Source organism: Crassostrea angulata, chromosome 3, assembly GCF_025612915.1.
Source record: "Crassostrea angulata isolate pt1a10 chromosome 3, ASM2561291v2, whole genome shotgun sequence".
In the NCBI taxonomy this organism is placed as follows: domain Eukaryota; kingdom Metazoa; phylum Mollusca; class Bivalvia; order Ostreida; family Ostreidae; genus Magallana; species Magallana angulata.
This window is the reverse complement of record NC_069113.1, coordinates 11,782,552-11,796,449: the sequence shown is the minus strand read 5'-3', so window position 1 is coordinate 11,796,449 and position 13,898 is coordinate 11,782,552. Positions and strand designations below refer to the sequence as shown.

The window sequence follows — 13,898 nt, the reverse complement described above, 5'->3', positions numbered from 1 at the left end:
ACTTAAGCAGTCCATGCCCAGGAATATTTTGACTAAAAACGATGCTTTTTATGGTGACCTTCCTGGGTAACAGTTGTCCGTTTGATATTACAGAGATGGTGACACAAAGAGAAGGGGAAAAAAAGGCATCACGATGAACAATAATTGATTTGTAAAAATAACTTGCGTATGGTTAACCATTAGTCGCAAAATATAAATGATTGGAATGACCTAAGCTGCAAACATTTTCAGAATTTTTATGGGGAAAAGATTAAGAACGAGCCCTCAATGACAGGCTTTTGAATAGCCCATAGTATTGATTGAGCCCCCCTAGAAATTGAAAATAATTATTTTCATCAGGGAAGACCCAGGATGAGGAATGTGCCATTGGTATTGATTTTAGTCAAGTATACACAGGTTTAGATTGTATTAAGATCTAGCATCTGATTTCTCTCAATATTCTGTTTCTCTCTGCACAAGGTATATTGAGAGGAGTCAGTCAAGCCAGGGAGATGGTATTATTTCTTCTTCAAAATGATTGCCCAGTGGCAACAAACAAAAAGGCTGTTAGTTGATCACTTTAAATGCACAGTTGTATTGCAAGAAAGACTGAGGTTTATTATGAGAGTGAATACTTGTGTATTATCTGTGCTTGTATCAATCTAATTGAACCATGAATGAAAACATCATAAATGTATGGGGAATAGGGTAAATATTGATGAAACTGATTTATTTGTTTTGGGTGATATTGGAGGTAAGGTGAATGCATCAGAGGGTATATAGATCGAGATTGGTGAACAATACTGGCATTACAAACAATAGAAATACTAATGTTTACTGTATCATCCATAATGTAGACTTATTGGTCCTCAGGGAGAATCTACTATCAGTACCATCATCTTAATTAGCCATAATTGATCCTAGTGGCTATCGGAGGCTATTGACTGGTGGTGATTCTATCTTGTTGACAGCGTGTGCCACGTTCAATCCATGATGAGTCTGCTAGTGGTCACCAGTGATAGCAAGGTGCCAAGGCTAACACTTTGACTGCCACCTAGAACCTTCAGTCAAGTGTAATCACACCAGTTGTTTCCAAACTTCTGGCTGAGGCAGATCTTTGGAGATATCTGAATGTAAATAGTAAAAACATTTGTAAATTTCTAAAACAAAGGGTTTGTTTTTGTGTATTGGAATCAGTACACTTTTTTTGTTTGGATCTCAGAGTGTTCTCTGTTTGTAAAGCTTGATCAAGATTTAATTTTTGTTGTAAATGAAGGCAAAACAGAACAGAATTTTTTCAAGACAATGAAAAAATATATATTGTTATCTTTGATAATTTTTCTTTCAAAAAGTCAATATATTAAATACTTTATTATTTACTTGAGAAGAGTAGTTTCATTTGTGATATATATATGGTCTGTTAAGTATCTTATTATTGATCAGATTAACTGTTATATACACATGTATTATTGTGATTAAAAGAAATTCATACAGGAAATGAATTCCTCATCTTAAGAAATGACTTAAATCTCTCTATTATTGTTATACACCATCCACCTTAGTTTATATGAGTATAGTTATAAGCCTGTAGTCATGCCTGCAGCGGAGAGATACGGGAAATGTTATAGTCAGGAGCCTGTTTTTTCCTGACTTCCTGTTTGAGGTAAATGGACTGATGAGCAAGGAAATGGGACAACAAAATACTGTTGTGTTTACACTGTTAACCAGTGAGACAATGGGATGAATACACCGCATTAGATGCAGGCTAAATTAAGTCCTTGGCCAGAGGTAAAGTGAATGTGTGCTTCTCTTCAGACCCCTTAATCTCTCTTACTTATAAGCTTAACAGGCTTTATATTTGTTGCAGAGTGAGATGGTTGTTTATCCCGAATCTTTTAGATTTGCGCAACATTAAATTATTTCTGTACCATGAAGTGAAAGTTGCCGTTCAATGTCTGTGTTGGTACTACTCTGTATTAAGTGTATTATCAGTGTCTGGTTGGAGATAGAGAAATATTGAGTACCTGATTAGTAACTAGAAAGCTTATAAGGAAAGAGATATTTATAATATAAGGGCCGGAGATCTCCATAAAGTTTCCTTGTACTGCATGGTAAAGAACAAAAGAACAATACTGGAGTAAACGAGTGTGTGTACATGTATGCTGTGAATTAGGGAAGCTTGTTTTAGTATCCCTGGTACATGCCGGCTGTGACAGTGGTGAGATAAGAACTGTAGCCCTCCAGGCAGGGCACCTGTCATCAGAGTGTGACTCGGACTGATTGATGGCCTGACGACAGTACAGGACAACAGACCAAGTGCTCACTGCTCAACTCGTGCAGGCCAGATTCTTTCACTGAGGAGCTAGTTATTGGATTATTGATAGTTATCAAACAAAACATAATTTTCTGGGTAGAGGATTCACCCAGGTATGTGGCTGTGTTTGCTGAGTAAATAGCTGTGTGGATAGGGCTCTGACAGCTAGGCCTGTTTTCTGTGTCTTCGGAGGTCTCGGATTTTCGAATTATTCCTGTGGAGCATTGGAAACTGTTACGAGAAAGGGCATCGGGCGGGTTGGACAGGTAATCTAGACTGTTGTTTAACATCACAGATACTTTGCAGCTGTATGTTGCATGACTGAGTGATATATTTTAATGTAAACATAATATCATGAAAGTCATCAAGGGTGTTTTCACTTCATTGTAGCTTTAAGCCATATTGCATTTCGCTGATTATTTAAGTATGTAAACATTGAAATGTATGTCACACTCCGCTACATAGGTCCTAGCTAAGTTACAGGCTTATACATTATACATCAATGTCTGTGGAGACCAGGAATGTTTAATTGAAGTGTATATCACTGGACTAGATAATGCATTAGACATTTGTGATGGCCGGTCTATGGCTGGACTGTGATTTGCTATTGACTGAGTTGGATGTTACGAGGTAGAGATGTAATATTGCATTGTATTCTTTTTTACCTCCTTTCTGGGTAAAAATCTTTTCCTGGAGATGTCATTGATTTGCAAGAATAATTATTCAATACTGTTCAAAAAATTTCCTTGCTTTTGTCAGGTAAATTTCCTGTAGATGAAAAATTTACCTCTTTCGTTTTAAAGTACTTTTTTTCTTCCTTTAATGACTTATACCTTTAAGGCAGAACAAAAATTTCCCTGTGCAAAAATTCTGTATAAGGCTGTTTCTCCAGTTAGTGTGAGTTAATTTGCCTTGATATAGAATTCCTCTCTCAGGTGCTTTCTTTAGTTTGGCATATTGAACGAAGCACTGTCTGGTAGCTCAGGATGAAGCAGAATGGTGGCTATTTCTGCAGTTGATTGTTTCTGCAGCTATCATTAAACACAGCAATCAATACATGACATTTTTATGATACAGTGAACTTCTTCTATTGATTGGCTATCTTCATTGTGTTAACAATAGGTGGAATATTGAAAAAAAAAGTTTGGAGGCTTTTGACCCAAAGTGATCCCTATTTGGAATTTATGCATTTAATTCTTGATTGGGATGACTAGATCCTACTGGTAATGTATTGGTGTTTCAGCAGAATTTTGACTTTTTTACCTTGTATGTCAATGAAGAACTGAGCACCTAATCATCAACTGCAAGGATTCTGTTGCAAAGTGTCTTAGTGCAGATATTGCACATCAAGTCTTTGCTAATGCAATTTGTAGGTCAGAACAAAATAGGTCACTGATCTTTTTTTTTTCCAAAAAAGACTGTGCTGAATTGATCTTAACGAACAACTTGTTTCTTGGAAATGTTAGAGGAATTTCTGTTAAAAATTCATATTTTTATATGAGATCAAAAGATTTACTAGAGAGAAGAACAATTATGGTTTTTGTTATATACACTGAAAGACCCCCCTTTTCACTGGCTTTTCTTGCTTCTGAATTTACATAAAGTTCCAGTTAAGGATGCATAGCCGATGAAGCTGCATACTGCTGCAATATGACAGCTGTTTTAGCTGGCAGGAATAACCGTATTTGTTTTATGATGGTTTCTCACCGACAGGAAGAGATTGGTCTTTTCCAGTGCTTTGTGCTGTCAACTTTTGTATTTGCCATGTTAAATGTTAAATTTATAGTTTGTGACTGAGTCCACACATGAGCACTAAAATGCACTTCTTGTTTTTTTTTAGTCATCGTCATCTTTTAATTGTTGAAATGGTTAACTATCTTCCTGAAACATTAATTATTGAGAGTTTATTGTCTTTTTCAATATATCTTTTATAGTTTTGTTTTGTTTTTTATTATTATTTAATGATTTTTACTCCAATTCACTGTGATAGCATATTATAATTGACTGAAAACTCAATAAAAAGAAAGGAAGTTTTACCACAAACAGCTTTAGAAAAGAGTGCAAGGTGCTTGGTTATTGCTGTATCCAGGTGATTGAAAGGTTAATTTGTTGATATTTTTCAATAAATAGGAAAATCACATTTAGATATTGATCTTCACAGCAGAACTCAAAAAGTAAATAGAAGGTCATTGGATAATGTAATTAACCAATGATTTGTTCCGAATATGTCCTGTTAGAAATGTAAAAAGTGTGTTGTGATAGACTATAATAAACCCTGTAATGTAAATGCTGGCATTTAGCAGTGATGTGGGAGTGGTAAGGCTTTAGGTGACCTTAGCTTCATGTTTATATTACATCAGTAGCAAGGAAAGATCCAGACACAAACGCACTCTAAGTAAGGTGTTTGAAATACCAGCAAGTGCTTACAAATGTGTTCCACAACATAATATACAGATTTAAGCAGTTAATGAACGAAAAAAAAAGTCCTGCAATAAAAGTAAACAGCTTGGTGACAATCCTTCGTGTACTGGGCTAATTAACTGAGTGTTTATATTCTTTGTCATTTCAGGTGTGTGATGTGTATAAAAAGCCAGTAGCAGCCGCATGCAGTTACATGTCTGTCAACCATTGGATTAGTTAATCCCTTCAACAATGTCATAATTTAGATGGAGTTTATTTATGTTTTCCTTGTGGATTACCAAAATGTGATATAAAGTCAAAAGAGCCCACTGATTATTGAATTACGTGAGGAGGATCACAGAATAAAGGCTCCCTCGGGCCGGAGTAGCAAGATGAAAATGTCCTTTGATAATACCACTGAAGTTTTCCGAGTGGAGGGTGAGTGCCATTAATCCACTGGTTCGTGTAATTGTTGTGCGTTCATCAATTGTTTTCATTTGACTGGTCTTCCTTTTACTTCTAAACAAGGGATTCACTCATGCTTCAATGCATTTCTAAATTTAAATGGTTTTTCAAAGTGAGTTTCATACAGGGAAGATTGCTATTTTTTGGCATTGATAAAATAAACACAAATTATATATGGCATGTGGGAAAGGTCAAGGTAACAAAGTGACGGAGATAGTATCTCACAACAGGTCATTGTTGCCTTGATGAGAGTATTTTCTAAACGTTTTCAGATTTTAATTTGATTATTTGGGATATTTAAACGAATTGTCAGAAAGTTTTATTTTAAGTCATTCATTGATAAAGATCAAAAAAGGGATCTCATGGAGTCCTGGTATCTATTAATATGATCGCTTTTATAAAGCTTGTAGGCAAAAAATTCAGAACGATCGAGGTTTGAATGACTTAGTAAGTGGTGAATTGCTGGTGAGAATGTGACGGTCACTTTGTGTGCAATACATCTGTCGCCATTATACATAGCTGTTCAGAGGCGTTAGAAAATGCACCGCATTATTCTCAATTAATTCTTATTCATGGCAGATTTTAAACATTATTGATTTGTATTCAGACAAGTTATATATTAAGTAAGTTTTAACAAAATTTGAATAGAATTTGAGTATCGACAACTTTGGAATATTTCATGCATCAATTAGATACTTAACGACGGCATTACCAGCAAAAAAAAAAAAAAATAACAGAGTATAAACTGAGTGGAGCATCAGGTACACTGATCATCGTTCTAAAAGACTAGTTCATTATCTTGATTATAGGTAGGAAATGGCTTTATAAATTATGCACTGTGCATCAGTTTACCTCACACTGAATCGGTCGACTTGACGTAGACTCACTGAGAGTTGGTAAAACAACTTCAACTTTGTACATAATTAATGCCGAGAGTCAATATTAAAGACAGAGGTTGACTGTGATCATGTCTTCGTCACAGGTGTAGTGTATTGTATATATGATATATGGTAGTTTATTGCCTCGAGGAGAAAGCCAAATTTGGCAAATACCAGTGTCACTTGCATCCTAAATTTTAGGAATTTTTAACAAAAATGAACTTTTACATTTTTTTAATAAAAGAAAAGGCTGAGCATGTAGATTTTTTTTTGGTTTTCAGTGGATAAGAAGTGTTATATAATGGTGTGAATGTATAAGTGAAATAGTTATGTCAGATCCTGTGAAAAAGCGACATACATAATTGTCTCACAAATTTTCTAATAATCTATTTTCAAATACTTCAAATAATGGTTGGTAATTTTTACAAACCTTGTGAGGATCAGTGTCATATTATGAGCATAAAAATGATAGAGTAAGCTGGGGGAAAAAAGAACTGTCGATACAGGCATCAAGATATTTTAGAAAAATATATTGATACCTCTGTATAGCTCTTCTTGTTACTATACAAGCACTGTTTTCTCCACAAATATCTTTTGATTTTACTTTAAAAATAAAGGTGGATTTTGACAACTTTTAGGGGTTATTTTTAAATCTGATTCTAATACTTTTCTAATTAACTGCAAGATTCAAGCAGAACAAAGATATCTTTCATACAAAAACTAACTAGGTTGTTGTTTGCTCTAATAAAAACCAAAACATGAAAATTATATCGTTCTGAGACCTCACGACAATGTACCATTTATGTATGAATGCATGAATTGTTATATTTTACCCTTAAAAATGAGTGTTCATGCTGGCATTATTTAGTTTCTCAAATGAAGAATTTTTTTTCAATTGTCAATTTTATAAATTTTATTCTGTTTATTATGTTTGTTGTTTGGTTTAATATTTTAAATCTCTATACTAAGAAATGTCATTAGAATTCACAGACCGTACAGAACAAAAAACAGTTGCTTGTCATTTATAAAGCCCAAAATGCAGTGTTACTCATTTGCATGGTCTAATCTTCATTGGATTACTTATCCATTGTTACCTATATAGATATGTAAAGGTAGCACATGAACCTATTATCTCCTCATATAGGGTATGGTCAGTTAACAGAGGTCATCATCACTTGACTGAAATCTTTTATGTTTAATTAATGACTATTTTGTCAATGAAATTAGAAACTTTGATTTCGAAATATCAGTACTCTCAATACTTTGATTTGTAAGTTCATGTTATGTTACCACTTAAATTGTAGTTTTACCATATCGCAAACTTTAGTGTTTTTACTTTTTTTAACAGTGAATTTCATTAAACCCACTTGTAAATATTTACATGACCTATAAAGCAGTGTTGAAGTACATTTGTATGTCAATCTGCAAGTGAAATGTCATAATCCATTAGCAACCTGTTAAATGATGCCATGTTATAATTATTATCTCAATACTGTATATAATATACATAATTATATAAATAATATACAGTTATTATCACCCCAACCACATTTATTTTTGTCATACTTGCTCACTACCGTCATTATTGGATTAGCTTAAACTAGTGCATTGGTACATACCTGAACAATTTGAGTACATATGTAATAAAGGGGAAAATTGGTCTTTTTTTTTTTTTAGAATATGGCTGCATGAGCATAATGGCTAGGAAGAGTAATATTATTTAATTTTAGTTATTAAAAAAGACAATTGATATCACTTCCCAATAAGTCCCTTGTAGATAATTAGGGCCGCCCTATGTCCCCCATGAGATGCAGTAGATACCTGTTTAGTCATATAATCAGGGGGGAAATGACAGAAATATAATAATCAAATGAGTCATCTTTGTTGAACATTGCAGGGCATCATAAATTGGTATGAGTTTTTATTTTGGTTTATTTTTTCAAATGAACCAGATGATTTATTTCGATAAATGTAGGCCAACACTTATTTGTTGATGACAGATATCTGAGTCCATTGTTAGAAAACAGCACTGTGCTGGGTGTGTAGATAGTCCACTGACACTTGATATGTCTTGAAATAAGTGCTAGAATGTGATACTGTACTTGTATTTCAAGTATGAAGAAACTTAATTGCTTTCTCTGTGTGTGTCATATTCTGTCGTAGTGTTCATTGAAATTACAGTCACTAATGTAGCATACAGTAAAAACAAGTGATTTGAACATAAGAGTCCCTTGAAACAAAGAAACAACCACTATAGGCATTTTTGATGAAAAGAAAATGAATATATATGGTTGTGATGCTAAAATATGTTGCAGGTACTGCCCGAGACATGAGTTTCATTTGATTCTACATTTTGTACGCAATTTCTGATTGACACTGAACATAGTAGATGATAATATGATATACAGTGGAGCCTCAGATATCTGGACACCAGATAACCGGACGCTTCAGTTTACGGATGATTTTATTTTGGAAAAGATTTTTTATATGTTATTTTGACCCATTAATCTGGAATTCTGCGTTCCGGATCTGGACAGTCTGATTTTACCACAAAACACTGTTTTACTATCAAACTTGCTTCATTTAACCAGTAGGTAAAATTTGATGATACCCCATCCTCATGAACACTGACTTCCCAAATCACTTTAAAAATTACCAATGTTACTGTTCTCATTTAAACTTTTGGTATATACACCTTAAACTTTGAAGATGCAACATGCAAATCCTTTTTTTATGCCAAGCATAACAGAAATTACAATGCTGCACCTAGCCTAAAATGGCTTTTGGCCTTCAAATTTTGTTTGAATGAATGTCTAACGTTAGAGATAAATGCAGCATATGACCTTCAATTCTGCCCTTTTCCCTTTAAAAAAATGCAGAATAGGACTCAAAATAACTTTTGGTTTTTGCAATAATTTACTAAAATATTGTTTAATTGATGCCACATATTTTGTTAAATGCTGCATGTGACCTAAAATTTCTCTCTGATTCTACATGTACAAACCTCTGATCTTATTCCTCTATCACACCATGCTTGTCATATATTAGATACATGTACACTGATTATGCATATTGTATTAATCTTTCATGAATCAAATATATGTACATATGTGTATTTGCTAATAAGGTAGCAGGTAACAGGGAATTAAACTATAAACACTGACAACTTTTTTGATTGAAACACAGCAGATTTAATTACCATTTATCAGTTTTTCAAATGCTAAAAAAATGTCATGTCTATTCAAATTTAAATCTCATAAGATTTTGATTACATGTATCGGTATGTATTTGGCAATTATTTCCTATCTTACAAAAGTGAACTACCTCTTAATCTTATGCTGTGTTAACTTTTATTTCATTCCATGTATGCATTTGAAAAACTCCAAGTTTACTGGAACAGTTTGTCAACCTTATATACCTTAAGCTTCTCCAGTAAAGTATTTGTCTGCCAAGCTTCCCTTTTTGTATTGCACAAGGACACATGACGTGGAATTATTTGTAAATTGGGGACACTTGTTTAGGACAGCATTTCCTTATTAAGTTTCCTGTTTTGCCTTATCAATATGCATGCTGCTTTTGTTTCTGAGGGTTAAAATTTGCATATGTTTTATCAATGGACTAGCAGTTCCTTGTTGATTTCCATTCATGCAATAGAATATGCCTCGTCTTTGTCAGCCAGGATAGCATGCACTCTGGAAGAGTTACTTACAGAGCGAAGGAGGAAGCAATCAAGCTTGATGCAAAAGGTAGAAATGAATGCATTTTGCTTTAATCTCTGCAGAAACATAGGAAAATGGTTGAACTTAAAATAGCTTAAAATGTCGCTCTAGTTTTGATGTGTGTAAGTACTATTAACACTAGATGACTATAAAGTTGCAGCAATGTCAGTGGGTAGCGAACAGTTTTTTTGGCCACAGATTGCACTATATGAATTCATTCAACAGTTTTGGAAGGGAAAGTTCCATCTTATATAAGCTACAAAGTCCATGCATTCTGATTTATAGACTTGATTAAAAAAAGAAGGTTGAAAATATGCAGAGAAGCATGTAGGCAATTCCAGATCCATGCATTCTGTTGTATAGACTTGATTTTTAAAAAAAAATGAAAATGCAGGCAATTCCAGATCCTTTCTAGTATTCCAGGACTTTGTTTTAGACAGTGCCATTCCCAGGATTCTTGGGGGACTGTTAGCATTGACATTCTTTCCCTGTCATTCTGGTTTTTCTGGGCTCTTTTGACAGTTCCTTACAGCACCTTCCTGCTGACTGTCATCTATCAGTAAATTAGATCAGTGCCCTCTTCTGCTGATGTACAATTCAATCTAGTCCCGATGCAGCACAGATTCAGAGCAGACTAGTTATATGCTCAGGGAGAGTTGGGATTTCAACACTTATTCAAATTGTTATAAAGAGAGGATTTGATTACTTAAGAATACAACTACATGTGTTAGGTTGTCAAAATTTATAAACATGGATTTTAACATCTTTATCATGAAACTAGCTTTGAAAGTGTGAATGTTTGTCTTTAAAAAAAATCTGACTTTAACAAATGCCCCTAGATTTGGGGTTTTTTTTACCACTAACTTACCATAGTAGTATGTATTTGATTTGGTCATTAAATTTTTGAAGATTTTTTAATTACTGTACCACTTGTATTTAAAAGGTTTGATTATAGATAAATATTTGAGTACAAGTTTTACAAAAGGTCAACACTCAATGCAATTTTTGGATTTGTTAATTTGAGAATTTGTAAAAAGGCCTGTTTTATTCACATAAGAGGAAGTTTTTAATACTTACTGAGTAATTATATTTAGTAGAGAAGGGAAATGATTCACATCTCTTCTTTTTTCAAATTATGAAATGAGTGGGTTATCTCCCTTAGCTATTAGTTTTGCCACCATTTTAAAAGCATGCAATTTTATTTGAGATGAGAACCAAATCTTTATGTTTGATTTGATTTGAACATCTTTTACCAGAGACCATGGGGTTGGATACAATTTATAAATTTTGATCCACTCTTTCTCTATTTTTTTTTTCATGAAAAACAGAACAACCGGTATTTCTGCAATAACATACTAGTAAAACTAAATATGATTTCTGTTTCTCCACAGATTCCATTCCTGTGCCCCCTTCCTCACCCACACCCTATTCCAGACTGCAGGTCCACGACAATCGCCTTGTCTCACAATCCTCCACAGGCTCCTCCGAGAGCAGCCTGAGTCACATGACAGAGGAAAAACCTGTGTTGCCAGGGGTAACAGTTCGGGCAGCCACCAAAGAGAACCTTGTCCAGCTAGTTATACAGAGCATAGGTTGGTGCATGGTCTGAGAGACTGAGTGTCAGTTTAAGAGGGCGGAATGGCCATGGCAACTTTTAGACCATATGAATCTCCTTAAGAGGGAGAGCTCTGAATTAAATGCTGTAGGAAAGCATTCATATTTTAGAGCTTATTATGTGGAATTTCTTTTAACAATATTATAGTTTATAGCTAAACAAATAATTCTTTTAACAATTAAAGGTAGATCTAATGGGTCATTGTTGACCACACAGCCTACCAAACATTCCAAACCTATAGCCTACAGGCTGTAGTATTCATACCTTCTAGTTTGATTCTCATTTAAAAAATGGTCGAAAGCTGATAAAGTTGTCATACTAGTTGATACAGTGCTGCATGTACAACAAATTTTGTCAAAGTATTTTTACAATCATCAAGCATTGAATAAAGGATTCAGTATTATTAAACATGCATTTTCAAAACCCAAGGGTGTCCAAGTAGCGTAGTGGACAACGCACTCGCTTGTCACCGCTGCGACCTGAGTTCGATACCCGTGATCGACAGTGGTTGTATGTGATAGGGTATGGCGGTCGCCCGCTTGGACACGTGGGTTTTCTCCGGGTACTCCGGCTTCTTCCCACACCAATGACCCCCTCGCGCTAACATCCGTGCCAACGAGAGATATCAATATAAGTTGTAGAACTTGCTTATCAATCGTTGTAAAATAAATAAAGCTCAGTTTCAGTTCAAAACCAACATGAAATATTTTACTGAGAATTGTGTAATCAAAGATTATTTCAGAATTAATGAGAAATTAATATACTGTATGATAGTGCAGAATAAAAAACTTTCAATGCTCACATTATCGCTGTGCTAAAAACAACATACAGTCACTGATTTTTCCTCATTCTTATATATTTTTTGCAAAAGTATTAATTGCATTTATAATGAATAGATTTAACCTTTACCTATGTTATAACATTTGTATTGGGATTGTCTATGCTTTTTAAACTGGGAAGAGTAAAATCTGTCATATAGGTAAATGAATTTAGATAACTAAATGAGGTTGTGATAATTCAGTTTCCTACCATTAAGTTCAGATAATGAGACAGTTTAATTGTTCTCATCTGTCATGATGACAAAATGTACAAATTTGAAATGTACCGTATATTGTCATATGATTTGATAGTTTAGCATCATTTTATGACAAAGCCAACATATGTTACGCGATTTATCGGTAAATAAATTTGTTTATAAATTTCAGGTTGAAACAAAAGTTAAATTATGTTCAGTAAATGTTTTTTGTTCCATTCCTACTAATAATATATAATTTATGGATCTTCTTGTCACTAACTGTAAAAAAAATCTCTGCTAAACAGTGATTTCCTATCATTCAACCTTTTAGTACTCTGAGTCCACTGTATTTTTATATTATGTGTATCGTATATTCATTTTTAGACATCTTCGCTAGCCAAGGGTTTCTGATACACTACTCTTTTCATACATAAGAAGTGAAGTGTATTGGAGACCCTTGGCTAGCAAAGATGATTTTTAGCTTGTATTTATGTTTTCTTTATTTTTTAACAGAACCAGATGGACGACTAGTAGGGGGAAGTGATTTCCCCAGTGTTTTGTTCCTAATGCACCAGTGGTTCATGCCATCGGAGCAGCTAGCCAATGCTTTCATTGACTTGTATCCTTGAAACATAAGCGTAGTTTTAAAATGGTTTTACCATGTTCCGGGTACCCTGCAGGCTGTTGCCATTGACACAGCCTGCCTCTGTAACAGCCCATAAAACATGCCTATCACACTATCCTCAGTGCTTATAGACTTCTATCTAGCATTGAACAATGGAACTGAAATGTTCTTTTGAAGTTTGGGGGGATATGTTCACTTCCCTGCTAGATCCTTGGTATGATAGTGTAATGTCAGACAGAGCTGAGACAACCTCATTAGTAGGCCCTTCCTCCGTGACCCACTGACTGTATGACCTACATTCAGTCAGACAACCCTCAAGACATCATATTTCCTAGTGGATTGATTAACGAGGGCTTTTACAGTATCAGCGATCTATGCTTCTTTTTCAGCCAAACTCTATTTAGAGAAGTGACACAATTGTGCAGTTTTACCGAATATTTATCAAATTAATGGTTTGTTAAAATCATCTGACAGATATTGTGTTTGATGTCACCAAAACAAGTTTAATTGTCTAATTATATCTGTTATTCCAACTTCAGTTAATTTTGTTGATTCTAAATCAATTGTAGATTTTTGTTTAGTTCTCTGATACTTGAATTATAAGAATACTAGCTAGAATATATCGTCTGTTAGTTGTTATTTTTCAATGATAGAATGTTTGATGCCACTTGCAACACAATTCATCATACACACACACAATTAATTATACAGTTTTTTTTATAACACTGCATGATTTGTTTAGCAATCATTTTTTTTTTGTATTCAAAGAAAATTATTATAAAAAAAATAAGCAATTTAAAAAAAAAAACAACTACTACATGTATAAATCTCTCTCTCTCTCTCTCTTTTATCAAACTAATGATGTGATATTGTCCCCAATTTTAAAAA

General features: G+C 34.0%; 1 protein-coding gene across 9 annotated transcripts in view; it reads left to right on the top strand.

The window, feature by feature from the left end:
• The window catches only part of LOC128175408 (ras guanyl-releasing protein 3-like), a 49,019-nt gene that overhangs the window by 9,674 nt on the left and 25,447 nt on the right, over positions 1 to 13,898 (top strand). For 3 of the 9 annotated variants that reach the window (XM_052841016.1, XM_052841022.1, XM_052841017.1), the window contains exons 2-4: positions 4,863 to 5,131; positions 11,147 to 11,347; positions 12,899 to 13,004. In XM_052841016.1, coding sequence (XP_052696976.1) covers positions 5,086 to 5,131; positions 11,147 to 11,347; positions 12,899 to 13,004 — 353 coding nt within the window. In that variant the 5' untranslated portion in view covers positions 4,863 to 5,085. Of the gene's footprint in view, positions 1 to 1,621; positions 1,768 to 1,821; positions 2,560 to 2,721; positions 2,924 to 3,179; positions 3,517 to 4,862; positions 5,132 to 9,631; positions 9,783 to 11,146; positions 11,348 to 12,898; positions 13,005 to 13,898 lie in introns of those variants that run through there. The other 6 variants (XM_052841014.1, XM_052841023.1, XM_052841021.1 and 3 more) reach the window with 5 other exon arrangements.